Below are 22,331 nucleotides of genomic sequence, written 5' to 3'. Positions count from 1 at the left end.
GTAAGATCCCCTCCCAAACGATTCTTTGTTCCAGTAAATCAGTTGCACAAGAATAAGGAATTGTTCCAGCTCAGATTTTCTTATTGAGATTGAGGTTTCCCACAATGCCAGTCCCGGGGCAAAGCAAGGACTTCCCTTCAGATGCTGTGGCTGCTAAGCTGCAGAGATCCCTGGAGTGTCAGAAACCAGTCTTGGCAGCAAAGAGATTTTAGACATTCCTGCCATCACTGTAACAGTCCCCTCCCCACTAGGCACTCTCTTGTGGCCTAGCTTGGTATTGCAGCTCTCACACTGGGCCAGCACCCCCTGCCAACCGTCATTCCAACGCTGTGACGGCTTGTTGGGTAACTTGGCGGTTGAGTTGGGTCAGAATTTTAAGGTCACCCCTTCCCGAGTCACAACTGTCCCAACTAAAAGGTCCAAACAGAAACCTATTCTGTCGATAACAGAAACAAAAAAATCCTTCCACCTTCTCTGGGGCTTCTTGGCTCAATCTGCTGCTCCCTTGCTGGGCTCAGCTACCCTTGTAAGGGGTTTATGCCAGTGAAGGAACCCAGCCCCACCCTCAACTCTGGGTTCCATTGACTCTGGGTTGGATCCTCTACCTGTATTGCAGTTTTCCCAGGACCCCTTCCTATCTTGAAGGTCTCCCAGTCTGTTCTGCATTTAGTCAGGGTCTCTCCCTGCCTGGAGAGCTGTCTTTGCTTGCTCATGGCCCTGCAGAAGCCATCTCAGTCCCGTCCCTCCAGCTCTTCCCCGCACCAGACCCTGTCGGCACTTAACCCTGGCTCCTTTTATGTAGTAATCACCTGATTCTTCTCGGATGGAACCCATCCTATAATCAGGGCTGGCTTAGGCCCAGGCTCTGCACCCACCTGTTACAAGCACAAAGTTACAGTGCCAGACTCAAATGAATGGGGCAGACCTTCTCGCCTCCTCACATCCTACAAGGTCCTAAGAGTCTGTGTGGAGTACTAGTCTGTTGAGTTACTAGCTTTGAAGACCATTGTTTTCATAGCGTTCATCAGAGGAGTGAGTCTTCCTTTTCTGGGGAGAAGGTCCCTCCCAGCAGGATATGTAACTAATCATACGTAGGTCTCTGAGTCATCAAGGATTTCTCTTCTCTGCAGTGACCCAGGAAATACCCAGGGTACCAGATCTAGAGGAGTCTTCTGAAGAAGGTATCTATCATATAAATGAAAGTCCTTCTCTCCTGGTGTCACGCAGGTGTTGGACTTTAGACATTGATCAGGATGTGCAAAAAGGAGGAATTTCGGGACAAAACAGGCCTTGGGTGAGGTACTCTGTCCCCGATGTTTTCTCCCCAAGGTTGAGCAGAGCACGGTCACTTGATTGCAACAGCATCACAGCAAGCAGCCTTCTGCATGCTCCTTGGGGTTAGATATTTTCAACAAGGATGCCCTTCTTGCACTCTGGCCCACACTGTCTCCCTGTAAGAAAGAACCTGATTGCACCTCAGCTCTCAACATCGTACAACCCAACAGCACCCAGAGGGTAATGCCACCCTAATGTCAGCACTCTATCCCTCCCTCGGAAGAGTAGTGCTGTCTGCGGGAGCAATCCCTGAGCACTGGGGAGAGTTTAAGTGGAAGGGAAAGCCAAGAATCACTTACCGACTCAGCCTTATGGAGCCATGTACTGTGAGCTGGTCAAAAATGGGAAGAAGTTTTTAACAAAAATGAAAGAAAATAATCACCCCACATTTTCATTTAGTTTCTTCCCACAAAAATTTTCAATTTTTCAGCAGAAAAATAACTACCAAACAAAAAATCAGCTGAAAACAATTTGGAAATACTGCTATGGTGCCTCGTGGGAGTTGTAGTTTGGGTGCCTCATACTCCCGTTCTTCTCAATAGCTCAGGCTCCTGAGTTGGATTACATCTCCCAGGATGCACCATGGAATCTTCTCTTGGAGAAGGGAGGTAGAACATCAGGGAATCCCAAGAGGAGACCGTGGTGCATCATGGGAGACGTAATCTGATGAGTTTTTGGCAAAAACATTTCAGTTTTGGGGCATTTGGTTTTTGACCAAAAAAAATCAAATAATTTCAGAGAAAGTAGACACGTCATGAAAAATTTTGTTTAAATGAAAGTGCAATTTTCCATCAAAATCAGTTTAGATGGAAAATTTGCAACCAGCTTGAGAAACGTAATATGAATGTGTGGCAACACAATAACTGTACAACTGAGCACCTGATTCTCCGAGTGAAACCTGGGATGGGGCCCACCTTACTCATTAAATTGGTATAATCTGCCTTTCAACAGCCGAGTCAGGGATGTGGTCTGGGGTGGGTCAGATATTGAGAAAGTTATGGTGGGGACAGATGAAGGCAGAGGCGCAATAGACACATGCCTAGGGCCCAACTCCCAGGATCTTTTCTTGATGTTAGAATCTCAGCTTTTGTTTATATATGTCTTGCCCTTGTGGTTGTGAAGAAAAACTTGAAAACATGCCACAGCTGGGGAACAGGGAGCTACCAATCCATCTTCTGCTAAGGAGGAAAGTCCCCAGGAGGGACCAGGCCTCTGGTCCCAGAGTCTCTGGCTCTGACTTTGATATTGAGGTTTGGTCCATCCAAACCCAGCCTTGTGATTTTGGGTTTTGCCGCAGACTTGGTGGACACCCTGGACATGAAGCAGAGGCTCCTGGAAGCCCTGCGGAGGAATCCCAACCTGCTGAAGCAGTTCCGCCCCATTCTGGAGGAGACGTTGGAGGAGAAGCTGGAGAGTATGGGTGTGAAGAGGGTGAGTATCAGGAGAGGGGAAACCAAAAAAGGGCGGGGAGAGACGTCTCTCTATTTGCAGTGCAACCTCTTCCCTCCTTGTCCCTTTCACGCCTTCCAGTTTTTCAAAAGTTAATTAGCTAGCCGGGGTATAGTTAATATTTTGGGGGGATCATTGCATGGATATAAAGAGCACCTCAAATTTTATTTAAGTTACTGTGCTAAGTAGAGGCCCTAACTGAGATCAGGATCCCATTGTAACAGGTGCTGCATAGACAGTCCCTGCCCAGTGCTTGTCATCCAGTTTCTGTGTCCTTCCTTCACGCTCCAGAGAGGGAGGGTGCACCCTTCCCAGGAAGACCCGGCAGAGCCAAAAGCAACTGAGACCTGCATTGAAGTGGGGCATGGCAGAGATGGGAGCGCCCCAAGTCTGCCTCAGGTCCTCTAGGGCTTGCATGCAGTCAGCATGTGAGTGACCCTGCAGGTGACAGAGCCAGTTCTCTGAGCTTCTTCCTACCCCTTCAGAGATGTGTGGGATTGCACTGGGAGGACTAACCACACAATTGCAGCTGCTAAAGCAATGCTCGCTGTCTATGCTGGCACTTCATAGGTGTAGAGCAACATGGTGGTTGATGGCATAGTGGGTATGACTACACTGCAGATGAAGGTGGCATGGGTAACACTGGTAGTGGGGACTAGCCCAGCAGGGACTCTGGGTATGTATTTACATTGTTAGTCTATACCAGGATCCATGCCACCATGTCCTCACTGCTATTGCTACCCGTGCTAGCTAGATTAAAGCTAGCACAGGTATATCTACACCTGCTACAATCACCCCTTCATTTGCAGTGCAGATGTACCCAATGGTTAGCCTTACTCAGAGCAGGTACAGTCCAGTCATGTGTGCCCCTATGTGCTACCAGTGACACTCTTGTGTGTGTGTGTGGTGTGTTCCGGAGAGGTGGGGGTTGAATGTCACCAGTCTCTAGTGTAGACAGGGCTAAGTGAGGAAAATCATTAAAAATCTCCTGTGTGTCTGGTGACTGGTGTACATGATGCTGACAGGAGTGGAGGGTCCAGAGTCCTCACTTGTCCACACCGCTGGTAGGTACCCTGCTGCAGCACACCTCAATGGAGCATACACTCCTCTGGGCTGGGACTCTTATTACATGTATTGTCAACCCCCAGTACAACGGATGGATGGAATCTGATACTGGGTCACCTGATGGGGTAGGAGTCTCTCCATCTTATGCTGATGACCATTCTGGGTATAAGGCCAGATCCAAAGCCAGGTGAATCTGATAGAAAGTTAGATGAGATCCATAGTTTGCAGAAGGCCAAGTTCTCTTTCAGAGGTGATGGAGAACCTTAGGGGAGAAGGCTTGTTTCACCATCTGAGGCAGTGTCAGAATTATGTTGGGGTGGTTGTCATGTTACCCACAATTCTCTCTGCTTTAGACTGCGAAGGGGATTCCAGCTCAGACCTATAAAAATCTGAGCTGCCTCGTAAAGACTCAGCAGCAGCAGAAGGCCAAGAAATTTCCAAATCTCCTCAGCTTGAGGGACAAGCTAGTCCGAGAGGTCACCTGGAAAGTCAAGCAGCGCCAGAAGGATGATGGCGTTTTGCCACAGCAACTTTTGATAGTCTCAGGTAAAGAGCTGTGATGCTGTCTTTGGAAACCTGTGCTGCAGACAAGAGTTCAATCCCAACATAGTGCTATTGTCACGAGACATTTCCGTGACCCATTGTGCATCACCAAGGAAACTGGGCAAGATAGATTTTGTGTTCAGTGTCAAATTACCATTTGCAGTTGTAGTGTGCACTGCTTGCCTTGAGTGAGCTTGCAATATATATATATATATACAAAAATAAAACACACACTTCTCCGCTGGGTGGGAAGAGCTCAAAGGGAAAAGAGCTGCAAGAAGAGCCTGGTCCACAAACTCTCTTCCTTCTGCCTGTTGCTAGAACATGCAGAGAGCCAGTTTATCACCATTGAATGGAAGTTACAGGGAGCCACAAAGCTCAGTATCATCACACATTAGTGAAATGCCACACAGGAAATATCAGAAGGACAGTGCAGATGAGGAGAGTGGGTGGGGTGAGGGAAGGAAGGTGATTCTAACCCACCTTTCTGCTTCTCTATTTTTGGGCCAGCTAGGGACCAAAACATCCTTCAGCATAGTTTAGAGCAGCCTAAAACCAGCTCTCTGTTACACCAGCTGAGTTACTGCATTGGCCAAGGATCAGACAGAGTCACGTATGTTGACCTCTCCTCCCAATGTGAAGTGGATGTGCGTGTATGTAAGAGGGAAAGGAAGTCCCCTAACACTGGCTACATTGGCTGTGTGACATTTTGAGAATGTTAGATGGTAAAGCATGGGAGTTCAGATCAGCCACTCATTTTGTACGTCTTTTTCTTTTCTTAAGCCAATCCAGTTTAACAGTATCGATTTACAAGTACTAATCCTGGCTGCTGGGCAAACACCTGCATGGGTCAAGCAGTTTGTAGGTGTTAAAGAACGTCCATACCGGGTCAGACCAAAGGTCCATCTAGCCTTTGCTCTCAGTGTCCCTTGTACCTTTTCAGCTAAAAGCCAGAAGAGCCCCCTGTCGCCTTGCCGGGTCGCATCTGCCCAACCTGGAGCGCTGCAAGTTGAGTTACAGCCCTATGCGGAGGAGACGCCCAAACCAGCTCCTCGGAGCAAAGCCAGCTATTCCCACAGCCCAACAGAGGTGCCCAGAGTAATGCCACAAAGCAAAGCCAGCAGCCCACGACGTGCTGCCATCCAGCAGCCGAGGTGAGGCCCATCCACAGCTCGCATCCTCACCACAGACATTGCACTCATGCCTTTCACTAGCATGCTTACTGGGGTGAGCAGCCTCGTACCGAGCTTGGACATCCCTATTCTATTACGATGTGGACTGCAGTAACTTCAGGGCCCCACTGTGCTAGGTGCGGTGCAAACGCAGATCATTTGTTGTGTCAGGAAGCTTTGTGTGGGGTGCACCTGAAATGTCTGAGCTGCAGGCCCCACGGAGGGTATGTCTACCCTAAGGATGGAGGTGTAATTTCCAGCTCGAATAGATACACCAGCACTAACTCTGATTCATAGAACCATGGGGTGAGAAGGGACCGCATCTAACCCCCTGGTAAGATGCAGGATTTGTTGTGTCTATACCATCCAAGACTATATAACTTCCTTTTGAAAGCCTCCAGGGAAGGAGCTTCCACGTGTTGTAACAAAACAATTTCCCCAAAACGAAATTCAAAAAACGTTCTGGAGGTCCATAGAAACATTGATAAAATCTAAACATTGGTTCCAATTTGACCTTTAACTTTTTCAAGTTTTATAGAACATAAAATAAAACCCAATGAATTTTGTTTCCAAATGAAAAGTCTAAACAATCCATTCCAAGAATATCAAACCAGGACATTTTGACATCATCAAAATGCTTTGTTTTGGGGTTTTTCCCCCTACAGGAAATGTCAACACTTTTTCAGAACATTTCCATTTTGACAAAAAAGTGGCATTTTTAATCAAAAATGTTTTGATAAAAAATTTCCAAGTAGCTCTAGTAATAAAAGAGACTAGAACTGGGGTGGGCAAACTATGGATCCAGCCCGCGGGATTGCCCCCCATGGTGCCATGGGCCCCATCCATAGTTTGCCACCCCATGGCGCCGCTCTCAGAAGCAGTCCCCTGTGGTCCCCGGGCGGGGGGGCAGAGGGCTCTGTGCATTACCCTTGCCTCCAGGCCCCACTCCCCCCAGCTCCCATTGGCCGGGAACAGGGAACCGTGGCCAATGGGAGCTTCGGGGGAGTTACCTGGAGGCGTGGCAAGGGCAGCGCACACGGAGTCCTCCATGTCCCCCCCTCTCCCCCGACCCAGGGAAGCAGCGCTTCCTGGAGCGGCGCAGGGCTGGGGACAAGGCAGGCATGCAGGGAGCCTGCCCTGGCTTGAGTGCGCACTGTTGCCACCCTGGATCCATTTTAGGTAAGCGGCACCGGGCCGGAGCCCAAACCCCTCCTGCACCCTGCCCCCCAACTCCCTGCCTGCACCTCGCACCCCTCCTGCACCCCAACCCCCTGTCCTGAGCTCTCTGTTGCACCCTGCACCCCTATGCACCCCAACCCCCTGCCCTGAGCCCCCTCCTGCAGTCCGCACCCCTCCTGTACCCCTGCCCTGAGCCCCCTCCTGCACCTTACACCTTTCCTGCACCCCAACCCTCTTCCCTGATCCTCCTCATACACCCCACACCCCTCCTCTGCCCCAATCCCTTGCATTAAGCCCCTTCCTGCACACCACACCCCCTCCCACACCCTGCACTCCCTCCCGCACCCCAACCACCTGCCCCGGCCCTGCATACAATTTCCCCACCCAGATGTGGCCCTCGGCCCAAAAAGTTTGCCCACCCCTGGACTAGAAGAACAAGAATGGAAAGGGCATGCCACTTAGGCAGAATGAAAGGGCAACTGGAGGGGATAAGAGATGACAGAAGAGAGGTATGGAGTAACTGAGTTGTGTGGGGTTTTAAAAGTGAGAACAAGAAGCTCACATTTGCCCCAGGGAGGAAAAGGAAGCCAGCTGAGGGTTTTGAAGATGGGCTGGAAGTAGACCAAGAATTGGTCAAGATATTTGAGTTTTTGTGGCAGCATTTTGGACTGAAGAAGATGAATTGGCAATTGGAAATTCCTGCTCCCCCTGCTGGTGGTGAACAAGCTAGGTACTGAAGCTGTGATAGCCTGACTCTGAAAGTGGTGTGGTGCTGAGGCCAAGGTTGAGGTGCATGGAGCAGCTGCTGCAGATTCCAGTGGGATGGGAGTGAAGGAGGGGAGAGGAAAACAGGCCCAATATTTGCCCAAGTACTCTACCTTGCTGTTCAGAGTTTCAGTGCTGGTTGTACATATGCTCTCGCCCCACCAGGGGACTTGGACACACAGTCTTGTAGCCAACTGCTGAAAGCACTGCCAATCTGTATTTAATGACAACGATCTCGGTCTCCTCATCACAAATTGTCCCAGATATCCCTGACCCAGCTGCTCAGAGCCCTCCCTTTCCTCCATGTCTGACCTTTCCTTCTTCCATCATTTTACTTTCAGCACCCCACCTTTCAGTTCCGAGGAAGACTCTGGGGGGGACCGCGCCAGCCTCACCCCAGTGAAATTCAAACATCCCGTCACCCTGCAGCAAGCGCAAACGCCTTTGAGGCTGACCCAGGATGACGAAACCGCATCAGACTGGTCTGACATCGATTCCTCTGAGGAAAAAGCCAGCCCAGCCATAGGAACCACTCCAACAGGTGAATCATAAATAATAATTTTAATCTATCGGAATATAGTTAATGTGCTAAAATCAGAAATCTCCATCATAGTTCATACCCTGATACTGAAGGAAAGGGGAAATTTGCATGCACATCTGTTTCTACATTTGACAGCTTAAGCCAACAAAAGGGGTAATTGTATGTTAATGTCTATTCGGCCCCTGTTCTCACCCCTCGGGAAACTGATTGTGAAGAGAATGGGGTGGTCATTCTCCAGGAATAAAATCCTAAATGCACTAGTGCCAAGGCTCCAGAAAAGGACATTTCTCACCCTGCTTTTCCTAACACAAGACCCAGAGGTGCCAAGCTAAGGGTGTCAGGAGCAAGACTTTGTCCTGATGCATCCGCACTCTTGGGAGTCAGTTGCAGTGGCACGCTGCTGGTTCTGCTAAGGGGTGTTCACAGATAAGCAGCCTTCGCCCTGCTCCGGGGTATGTACTCCTCCCCATGAGAAACAGAACCAGGTTCTATTTTCCTGCAGAGCCATTACTAAGTCACTTTGGCCCCAATCCAAATGAGCAGTCCCACTGAAGTCCATGGGACTATTCACCTGCATAAACATACACATGTACACAAGTACCTTCCTGGATTAGGGCCTTTGTGAGGGGATTAACACTGATGTGCTTTCAAAATGCAGTCACTCCCCTCTTAACTCCGAGAGAGTGGGGTGCATGGTTCCTTCTTTATCCTTTTAGAATAGGCCTTGCCATTAATCCAGGGGATTTCTCAATATCTTCTCTAGGTATGAGAAATAATGTTGTTCAAAGGGACCTCTCAGCTTGGCATTTTTAAATGGACTAAAATGCTAGTTTCTGCTAGCTCACCCTTGAAGGTGGGTGTGCTGTCTTTTTAAAAAATGCTTTTGGGGAACAAATATCAGGGTTTTTCTGCTGCCCTACTGAGATTTATTGGGGGGGGCGCATTTCAAGCAAGATAGAAACTGACTATACATGGAAACAATGAAACAAACTATATACAAAGGGCTGTCAAATACACAGCAGAGAGAATCACTTATTTTAACTAGCTCCCTTCTAAGATAGAAGCCTTAGCTGCTATAGTAGATACCACAGTTCCCTGGCTGAATCCCCAGTGGGGAATAAATCCAGGTCTTTTAGCTCCAATGCGCCAGCTTCTCCTGCTTGAGCTAAATGATGTCCATTGCCTGGGAGCAGCAGCAGGCATCTTTCATCTGTGGAGCAGCCACCACAGAGACAGACATTTGGCAAGTGTGTTACATGGGTACCACATTTGTAGTCCCACATGTTGAAGTTGTCCCTTTAAATGACACTCCTTATGCACATTATTGGCAAAGGACTTGTGTAGCACCAAAGGTTTTTTAGGCTAGTGTGAATGCTCTCCAAGCATTTGTTGAAGGATATAAACCTTGTACACAGGTGAACCACAGGCAGAGGTATAGTGTTGATCTCACTGACCTTCCTCACAGTAAAAACTTCACAGCCTTGTTTCCACTAGGGCTTTCCAGCAGGATAATTAATGCATTTTAGTTATCCCACAGTAAAATCAATGGTTTTTGGCAGTGAAAACTATTGCCTTTGTGGTTCACTCTGTGTCCAGCTCCATGGTCAACTACAGGTGCTTTTGTCTTGGAACAGACATTTGGGGCATGTTAAGACTATTTCTTATACACATGCTAACTATGTTGAGTTAACTGGCAATCAGTTAACTGGAGGTCACTAGACAGGCCCTAAACCATTGGAGCAGCTTACCAAGGTTCGTGGTGGATTCTCTGTCGCTGACAATTTTTAAATCCAGATGGGCTGTGTTTCTAAAAGCTCTGCTCTAGGAATTACTTTGGGGAAGTTCTCTGGCTTGAGCTACAAAGGAGGTCAGACTGGATGGTCCCAATGCTTCCTTCTGGCCTTGGCATCTATGGAAATGACCCGGTGGCTCCACCCTCCACGATGTCAGTACTTTGCACTGACATCACCAATAACTGGGTAATCTCAGTGATTGGCCATGAGCCACAAAGCCTTTCATGTGCAAGCCAGCAGTTCAGAGCTGAACCAGGCTGGGCGTGGACAAAAGTCATTCTTCCCTGGCTGCTAGTCAGCCCTGTCTACGAAATGAGTGGGTGGCTTCTATCCTAGCTGGCAGCCATCTGCATCACAAAAATTGTCACCACAGCCAGAGTCCACATTAGCTCCTTTTGAAAGGACTGACTAGACATGGACTAGCAACTCCAGTGCTTAGCAGGAGCCTTAGTAACTCAGGATTGAGGCACACTGCTGTGGTAGCCTGCAGCTGATTGTATTTACCCTATGGATGAATTGAGGCTGGAAGTTAGGACTGTTTCTAACCATCAGGGGAGTGAGGTTTTGGAACAGCTTCCTGATAGAGCACTGGGGGTAAACAACTGAATTGTTTGAAGACGGAGCTTGGTAAGTTTGCAAGCAATATGATTGGGTTGCCTGAGAAAGCACGGGACTGGACTCAGAGACCCAGGAGGTCCCTTCCAGTCTTGTGTACTATGAACTATAGTTGGCTTCTCAGCTCCATCACTGACACCTTTCACCAGCAACACGTTCCCTTTAAAACTGGAAAAGGGGTCTGGAAGGAAATCCTTTCCCATCCACTCTGAGTCCTGATGAGCAATTCAGTTGTGCAGTGATATTGACCATGTGAGTGCAGGGCACTGGATTCCAATTCTAACAAGCTGTGTTCTGTGCAGGGACGCTGGTGTCTGCAATGGCTAAAAATCTGGAGCGCACACTGAGCATGCCAGCAAGGAAGCCTGTTGGTGGGATAAAACTCCTCCCCGCCTTGCCCTCTGACTCTCCTAAAGCGAGCCTCTCAGCCAAGAAACTCCAGGTACCTTGTGCAACAGGCAGACTTGCAGAGAAAGGGAAATGTCTGGTATTCAGGAATGCATCGATTTAGTGTGGAGACCAGCATCGTCTCAAACCATTTCAAAGTGGAGGCCACTGTATAGCCAGAGACTCAAAAAATAACAAGCCATTGGGGTAGGGGAAGACGTTTTATAGTGTTCGCATTCGGGAGGAGGAATATGTGTTTATGCTCTGGGCTAAGAATAGTTCAGTGATGTCTAGAGAGCCCCATGGTTGGTTCAGGTAAATCAGGTGTCTCTGGTTTAGCTGTTCATTTGGGCCTCCCAGCTGCAAAGCCGAAGACTCAGTGTGTGATTTTTTCCCCCTTCCTCCAACACCTCCCCATAGAACAGTTCTACCATATAAGCTGGGTCAGGGTCGAGAGTACCATGGAGCTTGAGGGGTGAGAATAGGAAACCTGTCCCAGACCAGGTGGGTCTTTGTATACAGAGTTAGGACAATTGCATGGAGAGGGGGGAGAATATGCAATATACCCCAGCTAGAGGAAAGAGAAGCCCAGATTCCCCAGGCCAGCTCGTCCTGTACAGAACTTTGCGCTGGAGCAACAGCAGTAGGTATCACAGCAGCATTTCCATCTGCCCCAAGGGTTCAGAGCCTGTGAAGCTGCAGGTCTGGCAGCATTACCAGAACCAGCCTTTGAGATCTAGATGTGACCGTGCTGACATCTCAGCGTTTAGCCCAATGGGACTGATTGTCAGCTGGTGTAAATCGGCCCAGCAGCCTGGTCACATAGACAGTCTCTGCTGGGAGGAGTGATGGTGATTTACAGCTGTGGAGGATCTGCCCCATCATCCAGTTATTTTGTAGGCCCTTCCAAATATTTGCCTATTCACAATCTTTGGAAAATGGAAATTCACATGGTTAAAGACAGGCATGAAATGCCTGGGAATGAAATTAAACAGAAGTCTCGAGAACATGTCCAGAGCTAATTGGGGTGACGTGATGAAAAAACTATCAGATTACTAAAATGGGACATATGTAACCTCAATTTTAATTACATTAACTCTTTCTCATAAATGGCTGCAGCACTGAAGTCCTATTACTTTTTAAAATTACTTTCCCTGAACAGTTCCATTGAGCATACCATAAAGTTTCTTCACAACAATGTGAAAGAGATTTTCTGCCTTTATGTGGCAAAGTAGAAAGCCAAGAGTGAGATTTACAAAATGATTTGCAACCCATGAACATGGGGGGGAGGAGTCTAGCAAGCATCAAATTACATCATCACATTAAATCTTGCGTTCTCATGCAACTTGGGCACAACATGGTGTTGTGGGATAAATCAGAAATAATCCCAGCCAAACCACTAACACGGGGATTCCTTATTGAAATCACAGTAGGAACCTGAAAACAGTCCTCGGAGGTGGGGTAAATAAATGACACTCAAAGTAAGGCCAAATCTCGCCCAAGAAAATACAAAGATACCCCTATTTGGGTGTAAAGTAACCCAATCCTGCTATAAAATACTTGTGGGTACAAGGAACTATCCTGGCAAATCCAGCTGCAGGATTGGGTCCTTAGATCCCTGGGAAGACTGCGTTGTAGCTGTAATTTACATAAAGTATCAGACCTGTTCAATGAGTGAAATGTCATTGGTTTTATTGAAACAGAGGCCGAGCCAAAAGTGAATGTCAGTGCCCACTGTCAATAGGTCACAAGGGATTGTTTAAGAACAGATTCAGGGGAAGACTTTCTGCAACTATCTCAACATTGTTCCCCAAGTATTTTTTTTTCCAGTTTTTGAAATGTCATGAAAATTCTGTAACTTGACACACTTCAAGCAGCTCTGTCCCGTTCCTCTCCCAGATCCATTAAATCAGGACTGGATGTCTCATTCTAAAATATACACTCCAGTTCAACCCACAAGATGTAGGCTTGATGCAGAAATCCCAGGCTGATCCTCTGGCCTGTGTTATGCAAGAGGTCAAACTAGATGATCCCAACATCCTGGTCAGGCCCATAACTGTGTGTTTGAGTTTCCTAGGGAGTCCTTGTAGTTCATGCGCCATAATCTGACCCTATAAGTAGTTCTGCTGTTGGGCAACAGATGGCCCTGCCTTGCCCTGGGAAGTGCTGGGGAGCTGCAACAGAAAACCAGTAGCTGAAGGAAGCATTTGATAAACCTAAATTTGTATTTGGCTGATAAGGAAGGTTTGCCACATGGAAATGCTCCCATGAGTGCAGAGGGCAAGCACTACACTAACCCCATGCCAGCCCCCTGCAGTCAGCCAGGTCATTATCAGCAAAGACAGCACCGGCTCACACTCGCCATATTTGCTCATTCTGTCTCCTCTCATTCCCCATGCAGTTTATGGATGAGAACAGCGACTTGGAGACTTCCTCCCTTGAAGAGATCACCGAACTCCTGGATGCCAAGAGCCAGACGAAGCAGCAGCTGCAACCAGCTGTGAGGCACAGCGGGGACTCGGCAGGGTCGCAGGGCACCAGCATCTGGAGTTCCAGCAGCACGAGGGCTGGAGGCTGGTGACTCGCTTGACAGCCCCCTTCGCCGTACTCTACAAGTGCTTGGATTTTAGGGCCCAGTCCCAAAGCTGGAAGTTCCTGCCATGTGGCCACAAGGCTTTGGAATCCTGCTACTATAGGAAGATCAGGCACTGGGCTCCAATTTAAAAACAACCCACCAGTTTAGAGCAATCAGAATGGGAATCCCTGTCCCATGGCCTCAAGTGCTACCTAGCTATGATGCATTTTTACAATGGCTACCCAGGTGCCCTCTCCACCATGAGTGCGGGTCAGTGTCTCCTGGGCTGGTTGGAAAAACGTATCATTCAACACCCCTGCGTGTGGATGGGGCACATTCTGCTGCCCCAGCCACCAGTGTGAAGAAAGTAGTGGGCGGAGCATGTGGAGGGAAGAGTCTGGGTCAGCATTCAGGGGATACACAGGGCTCTGTGGGGGCAAGGCAAGGGCATGGCTGCCATCCTTTGGACACTCTGGAGTGGGGTTGCACATGGTATGGAGGCCACTGAGGCATCAAGGCTGCAGGTGCAGCCCCAAGCATCTCATCCCCTCCTTGGCCAAGTGGAGGAAGGAATCCCTCACTCCTCCTGCCCAGAGAGATCCCCAGCAGACAGCTTACTGTGCATAGATTCACAGGATCGGGCCCTAAAGGAGTCTGATTGTGCCCCAGGGCTCCATGCACAGTGGGGACGCTCCTCATGCAGCTCAACCCCTTCCATGGGGCTAGAGGGTCAGCTGCCATGACTGCATCATCCCCCCAACCCCCCAGGCCCTGTGGCAGGCGATCCTTGGTCTGCCGGGGGGAGGAGATAGGCCAGGGAGATAGGGCAGGGCCCTGGCAGGGTGGGGATGCATTTTGGACCCCCAGAGCCCTGCACACATCTCCATGAAAAGATAATACAGGCCACAGCTAGGTTATTTTAATGCCTCCCCACTGTCTGCGCTGGGGATCCCCCTTTAGGAGGGATCCTAGTGACAGCTGCTGGCTGTGAGGCCCCATCAGCTCAGTTCCGTAGGCAGCACTTTGCCATGGAGCAGGTGGGGGAGGGATTGGCGCAGCCCGCCAGGGGCACAGGGTCTCAGATGGATGGCTAGTTCTCCCACACTGTGGGATGGTTGGGCTGGCCCTGTGGCCTGGTCTTCAGTGGGCAAACCTCCTCTCCCCACTGAAACACTCTCCACAAGGAGAGCCTCAGCAGGTTTCCATCCCCCTTCCCCACCTCACACTGGGGGTGTTCCCATAGGAGCGGGAATCAGGCCCTGATTTTATCGCCGGGAGCAAAAGATTAGATACAAGAAACAGGACTCTGTTAATCCCCTCAGTGCTGCAGGGACAGGCCCTTCAGCATTGGCCTGGCTGCAGCTACTCCCTTTGACAGAGTACACCAGCTCTGATGAGCCATGTCCTACAGCTGACAAAGCAATGCAGAGGGTGACAAAGGAAACACTAACACAGCTGGGAATGCTTGGCAAGTTCTCTGAGAACACACATGTACAGAAACGTCCACTCGATGGCGCCATAGCCCCAGAAATGGGCAGGGCTGTCATACTTAGTACTGACTCAGGGAGCTGCTGGAAACTCAGGAGCAGGTTGCAGGAACAGATCTGATCAAGCAGGTGCACTTGTCTAAAGCACATTACAGAAAGCACCGGAGCTCTGTCACATAAATATGCAGGTGCCGGCTCTCTGTGAGCTTGCACCTTATGCCGCTGCTTATACCAAGGAGCGTAAAATATTACCTGGTCAGAACAGTAGCCGCTTAGATCCTCCCCTTGGATGTGCATAAAGTATTACACAAGGTGCAGTGCAGAGGATCAGCTCCACAGTGTCATGCGCTGAAGAGCATAGGAAGCACATATGAAACCACATCCTGTGTACTGTGTACTCTGTGTACTGAGAATCCACAAGGTTCAGCAATGAACTCTACAGTGCCTCATGATTTCCCCAGCTGCACCAGAGGGACATAGCCCCTAGCCATTACGGCCAGTAGCACTGTGAATGTAAGGTATATCTGCAAGGTGGCATGTGGCTGTGCCTTATTCAGGTGCACAAAGACGGAGGATGCAAACACTCTCCTAGCGTCCCACTGGCAAGGGACCTCTGCAGTCCGTGGCCACTCCAGAGTGCAGGGGCTGCTCCTTGCAAGTGCTTCCTGAATCTCAAGCCATGCCAAAATGGACAGGGAGCAGGTGGAGCCACACAATGCTGCCCCAGACCTATAGGGCAGAGCTGCACCTCTGCCTACTGCGAGCTGTGCCTTAAAGACAGATTCCCCCCCGTGTGACTAGAATGGCTGGATATGGTGTATTACTTACATAACAATCAATATAACAGCCTTCCCAAATGCTACCTCCCACTCACTTGAGGATGCTTTTCCTGGTACTTTTACAAGGCTGTGATATATTTCCACAGACTCCAAAGGGTTAACAAGGTTTCGCTGCATTTGCTCTAGCTCCCTTTGCTTTACAACATATCTGCTGCTCTAGCTCCCTTTGCTTTACAAGATATCTGCTGTCCTTTCTAATCAGGATATTTTTTGTGTTTGTTGCTGAGTTCCTCTGTGTTGCTCTAGCTAGAGAGTTATTCTGCTCCCAGGCCTTGATGCAGCAAAGCACTTTAGCATGGGAATGGTCCCACTGTTTTCAGTGCTTCAGTGCTTGATATTATGTTTGTGCTTAAGGCCCAGATCCTGAAAAGTATTTCAGTGGGAGCTAGACACCTTTGAGGAGCTCGGCCTAAGTGTTTTCAGAGGCAGCTGCCTTGAGCCAAGTGGAGCAAAACAAATCCAATCTGTGTTCAAGGGACACTTTCATTTTGAAATCAGGTGTCTTTTTAAAACAGTTAAAAATTTATCCCAGGTATTAACCCTGCCCCTGAGTCCGCCTGCCCTTTTTTGTTGTACAATCAAATTTTCATTTTTTTTAAATATGATTTGTCTCCCCCCTCCTGCAGAGGAAGCTGAAAAGACAAGGAGAAACACAAAGTGACTTGACAAAAAGAGCTGTCAAAAGTAAAAATGTAATGGAAAAATAGGAACAAAAGTAGATTTTCAGATTGGCATCACTGAAGAGACTGAAGCATTGCTTGAAAGAAGAGTATGTGAAAAAGTGTCAGACTTGGTGGGGAGATTAAATGAATGGTGTCCCTTTAGTATTCCCATCAAAAACATCTGTTAATGAGTTTAGAACTGGTTTTAGAAAGCAAAAGGACTCTTAAGAGCATAAGAATAGCTATACTGGGTCAGACCAATGGTCCATCTAGCCCAGTATCCTGTCTTCTGACAGTGGTCACTGTCAGATGCTTCAGCGGGAATAGGGCAATTATCAAGTGATCCCTCCCCTTTCATCCAGTCCCTGTTTCTGGCATTTGGAGGGTTAGGGACACCCAGAGCTGGGATTGTGTCCCTGACAATCTTGGCTAGTTGCCATTGCTGGACCTATCCTCTTCCTGTTATGTCACCCTCCATATGATGGGAAACAACCAGGGCCTTCCTGCTCTAGAATGGCGTTTGCCTGTGCACAGCTGAACAGAAATGCAGATCACAGCTTTACTCCCCTTCTTATTTTTAAATTATTGGAGGACCCTATCCAAAGAATGAATATAGTCAATGTAAATAAGTTACTGCATAAAATGAGTTTTGCTATGTAAATTTAGCTTTAAAAATGAAGTAAGTGCCAGGAAATCTATACATTTTTGTACATCTACTTATATGCTGCGTCTGAGACAATTTTGACAATTCAAATTTCTAATTTTTGTAAATTTGAAAAACAGGAAAATCAGTGACATTTTTACAATCTCCATCCCCCTCCCCTTTTTTTTCAACCAGGTATAGAGCTGGTTGGAATTTTTACATTTTTGTAATTTCACTTTTTTAAAAAAATGGTCAAATTAAAAGCAAAATTCATCATATTTTCCCAGTTTTTCCAACCAATTTAATTTCTAGTGCCTCTGTCATTAGGGAAAGAATAGTTTAAGCTAACATTTTACATATCTGGTCTCATCATCTGTGGAATGTAAAACAGTCTGAGTTTAGGAGAATGGAAATAGAAATTCAAACCAAAATGACATTTCTGAGCTTTCATAAAATATCAAGGATACCTGGTAACCAGCAATCTCAAAACAAGTGCAAACAAACCCTATTTGAAAACATGGAAGCTTGTTCCATACACCCCATTACTAATTAATGTTCCCATTTTAAGTAAAAATGATGATTTATTTGTATTAATTATTTATTATGGCTACAGTGTTATAGCTATGCCTGATACTATACAATTACTTTAACAGATGTTATCCTTCTTTTTGGCTGATGATCAGCCTATTTTTGAATACTTCCTTCAATAAAACATGTTTGTTTCAGCAGTGGGGTTTTCTTTTAAATAGTTTCTTCTGGAGTTTTTGTTTGGGGAAAACAAATGAAAGAGTCCCACCAAACATGCTCTGGAATAGTAAATGAGTTTACATTGTCACAGGTCCAAGGTGTTAGCTGGAATGCACCGGAAGCTAGAGTAAATACACATGGGCAAAGGAAATCAAATCCAGTTCCTAACTCATGGGCCACAAGCCGCCACTCCCTAGCTGTAGCTCCCTTACTGTCATTAATGATTTCTGGTAGCTCCAGCTCAGCACATCATGCTAGGCGCTATACAATCACATAGTAAGAGAAGATAGACCATCCCCTGCAGATCTTCCAATCTAAAGAGCCAAAACACAGGCATAAAAAGGTGAAGTGACTCACTTAGCAGGGCAATGGAAGAGCTCAGCTGATGCCTTAGTCATTGGACCACACCAGGGCCGGCTCTAACTTTTTTGCCGCCCCAAGCAGCAAAAAAAAAGCGCCGCCCCGCCGTAACACCCCCCGCACCGAATGCCGCGCCGCCAAAACCCCCCCTGCCGAGTGCCGCCGAACAACCGCTGCCCCCCCGCCGCGCTGCCGAACACCACCCCCACCCCCCGCTGTGCTGCTGAATCCCCCCCGCGTGGAGCGCCGCCGAACAGCCCCAACCACCCGCTGCACTGCCGAACACCCCTCGCCCCCCGCCGAGCGCCGCGCTGCTGAACACCCCTGCCCCCCACGGAGTGCCACACCGCCGAAACCCCTGCTGAGCGCCGCGCCGCCGCGCCGCCGCGCTGCCGCGCCGCCGAACAGTCCCCGCCCCCCCGCCGCACTGCCAAACACCCTCCGCCCCGCTGCCAAACACCCCCGGCCCCCGTGGAGCGCCGTGCCGCCGAACAGCCCCCGCCCCCCCCCCCGCCGCACTGCCAAACACCCCCCGCCCCCTGCCAAACACCCCCGCCCCCCATGGAGCGCCACGCCGCCAAACACCCCTGCCCCCCGGGAGCGCCGCGCCGCCGAACACCTTCACCCCCCGCGCAGCGCTGCACTCCTGAAGCCCCCCCCCCCGCGCGGAGCACCGCCAAACACCCCCCGCTGAGCGCCGCGCTGCCAGAACCCCCCTCTCCCCCCGCCGAGCGCTGCGCCGCGTTGACCCCCGCTACCCCAAGATTGGCCGTCCCTTACCAGGTGCCGCCCCAAGCACATGCTTGGTTGCCTGGTGCCTGGAGCCGGCCCTGGACCACACTGGTTCTCTTATCTAGAGACACCATATGCAGTCCTGTAGGCCTTGACTCCCATTGCCACTCCCCTGGCTCTGCCTGAGCCCAGCCCCTTCCCCACATGTCATTGCTCTAGGAATGGTTTGGGGGCAGGTGTCTGGCCTGTGTTATGCAGGAGGTCAGAAGAGAGAATCCAATGGTCCCTTCTGACCTTGGAATCTATGAAGACGGATCCCATGCAGAAGCCTAACAATGGCCTTTATATTGATGTTCACTTTGTAACAGGGATTCCAAGCCAGCTGTTCTCGTGGCCCTGGCCAGCATTTTTAACCATTTCAGTGAGGAGAGTCTAGGAACATGTGGAAAGAACCATAAAGACCACAAGAGCAGTCAGAGACTCCCAAGGTTTCGTGTCTCACTGACCCGGCCAACAGGAGAGTCATTGAAAGGAGCAGGTAGCCCAGCATTCACAAATGAGGGGAAGAAGAAAAGAATCCGTGCACCAGCTAAGGATGGCTGCAAACAAGAGACGCCGCACAATGGGGGCCATCAGTGGGAATGCCTGGGTCCCTTTCTATACTTGCTGGATTGAAAACAGCATCATACGCTTGCACTGCAGTAGTGTACTACTGGAACATGGATATTCTACAGATTGATCAATCTTCTAACGAGCATCCCAGGTCTTAGTAACCCTTAACACCCTCTGCTAGGAACCCTGGAAATGTATTTACCAGCCTCTGTTATTCAATTAGCACTCCCATGGAGCACGGTGCTGTATTAATTAAGCATCACCACAGGTTGCAATAGTCTTTAGATCAAAATCAATTATGTTTGACCTGGATAAATAATTTCCAACCTGCAAACAAACTGCAGCCTCGTGCTTGAAAGAGCCTCTGCCACATTTCAACATATTAGATAAAAACAACCAGTTTTATCAGTGCACGTGTATGTGTTCCAACTATCCCTTTGCTGACTGGGTACATGTCACCTCAGGACGGGATGCAGAGATGAAGTTTCTAGATGCTAATAATGACTGCTTCTTGGAGCAGCTAGTCCGGGAACCCACAAGGGGAGAGGCAATTCTTGATTTAGTCCTAAGTGGAGCACAGGAGGTCCAAGAGGTGAATATAGCTGAACCACTCAGCTATAGCAACCATAATATAATTAAATGTAACATCCTTGGGGGTGGATGGGAAGATACCAAAGAAGCCCATCACAGCGGCATTTAACTTCAAAAAGGGGACCTACACAAAAATGATTAAGCTAGTTAAACAGAAAATAAAAAGGAACAATCACAAGAATGAAATGCCTGCAGCTGCATGAAAACTTGTTTTTAAAAAAAATATCATGACAGAGGCTCAAATTAAATGTATTCCCCAAATTAAAAAAAAATAGTAAAAGGACAAAAAAAATATCACCATGAGAAAACAGAGTAGAAGAAGTGGTTAGAGGCAATAAGGCATTCTTTAAAAACTGGAAGTTAAATCCTACTGAGGAAAATAGAAAGGAGCATAAACTCTGGCAAGACAAAGTATAATTAGGCAAGCCAAAAAAGAATTTGAAGAGCAACTAGACAAAGACCCAAAAACAGTAAAAAAAAAAAAAAAAAATTTTTAAGTGCATCAGAAGCACTAAGCCTGATAAACAATCAGTGGCGCTGCTGGGCGAAAGAGCACTCAAGGTCAACAAAGGAGCACTCAAGGTCAACAAAGCCATTGCAGAGAAACTACATGAATTCTTTGCATTGGTCTTCACAGTTGAGGATGTGAGGGAGATTCCCAAACCTGAGCCATTCTTTTTAGGTGACAAATCTGAGGAACTGTCCCAGATTGAGGTATCAGAGGAAATTTTGGAACAAATTGATAAATTAAACAGTAATGAGTTACTAGGACCAGATGATATTCACCCAAGAGTTCAGAAGGAAATCAAATATGAAATTGCAGAACTACTAAGCGTGGTACGTAACCTATCACTTAAATCAGCTCCTGTACCAAATGACTGGAGGATAGCTAACTTTTTTTTAAAAGGCACCAGCGGCGGTCCTGGCAATTATAGACCAGTAAGCATAACTTCAGTGCCAGACAAATTGGTTAAAACTATAGTAACTAATAGAATTATCAGACACATAGATGAACGTGATTTGTTGAGAAGAGTCAACACAGCTTTCGTAAAGGGAACTCATGCCTCACCAATCTATTAGAATTCTTTGAGGCGGTCAAACAAACAAATGGACAAGGGTGATCCAGTGGATATAGTGTACTTGGACTGTCAGAAAGCCTTTGACAAGGTCCTTCACCAACTGCTCTTAAGGAAAATAAGCAGTCATGGGATAAGAGGGAAGGTTTCTCATGGATCAGTAACAGGGTAAAAGACAGGAAACAAAGGGTAGGAATAAATGGTCAGTTTTCAGAATGGAGAGAGGCACATAGCAGTATCCACCAGGGATCTATCCTGGGATCAGTACTGTTCAACATAGTCATAAATAATGTGGAAAAAAGGGTAAACAGTGAGATGACAAAGTTTGCAGATGATATAAAATTACTCAAGATAGTAAGTCCAAACCTGACTGTGAAGAGTTAGAAAGGGATCTCACAGAACTGGGTGACTGAGCAACAAAATGACAGATGAAATTCAATGTTGATAAATGCAAAGTAATGCATACTGGAAAACATAATCCCAACTATACATACAAAATGATGAGGACTAAATTAGCTGTTACTACTCAAGAAAGAGATCTTGGAGTCATTGTGGATAGTTCTCTGAAAACATCTGCTCGATATGCAGCAGCAGTCAAAGGCTAACACAATGTTAGGAACCATTAGGAAAGGGAAGACATAAATAACATAATGCCACTGTATAAATCCATGGTACACCCACACCTTTAATACCATATGCTGTTCTGGTTGCCCCATCTCAAAAAAGATATTAGAAATGGAAAAGGTACAGAGAAGGGCAACAAAAATGATTAAGGGTATGGGACAGCTTCCATACAAGGAGCAATTAAAAAGACTGGGACTGTTCAGGTTGCAAAAGAGAAAACTAAGTGGGAAATATCATAAAGAAGAATAAAATCATGAATGGCATGGAAAAAGTGAATAAGGAGGTGTTATTTACCCTGTCACATAACACAAGAACCAGAGGCCACTCAATGCAATTAATAGTTAGCAGCTTTAAAACAAACATAAGGAAGTACTTTTTCACACAATGCACAGTCACCCTGTGGAATTTATTGCCAGGGGATATTCAGAAGGCCAAAAGTATAAGCCAAGATGGTCAGGGATGCAACTCCATGCTCTGGGTGTCCCTAAGCCTCTGACTGCCAGATGCTGGGAGTTGGGACTGGATGACAGGTGATGGAT

General features: G+C 47.8%; 1 protein-coding gene across 2 annotated transcripts in view; it reads left to right on the top strand.

The window, feature by feature from the left end:
- The window catches only part of DZIP1L (DAZ interacting zinc finger protein 1 like), a 45,187-nt gene extending 27,412 nt beyond the window's left edge, over positions 1-17,775 (top strand). For both annotated transcript variants that reach the window (XM_065556222.1, XM_065556221.1), the window contains exons 10-16: positions 1,131-1,181; positions 2,633-2,766; positions 4,203-4,395; positions 5,336-5,546; positions 7,850-8,049; positions 10,760-10,899; positions 13,246-17,775. In XM_065556222.1, coding sequence (XP_065412294.1) covers positions 1,131-1,181; positions 2,633-2,766; positions 4,203-4,395; positions 5,336-5,546; positions 7,850-8,049; positions 10,760-10,899; positions 13,246-13,425 — 1,109 coding nt within the window. In that variant the 3' untranslated portion in view covers positions 13,426-17,775. The remainder of the gene's footprint in view (positions 1-1,130; positions 1,182-2,632; positions 2,767-4,202; positions 4,396-5,335; positions 5,547-7,849; positions 8,050-10,759; positions 10,900-13,245) is intronic.
- Positions 17,776-22,331: the final 4,556 nt, after the last annotated feature.

Source organism: Chrysemys picta, chromosome 9, assembly GCF_011386835.1.
Source record: "Chrysemys picta bellii isolate R12L10 chromosome 9, ASM1138683v2, whole genome shotgun sequence".
NCBI lineage: Eukaryota > Metazoa > Chordata > Testudines > Emydidae > Chrysemys > Chrysemys picta.
The sequence above is the reverse complement of the archived record's forward strand: the minus strand, read 5'-3'. Positions and strand labels throughout refer to the sequence as shown.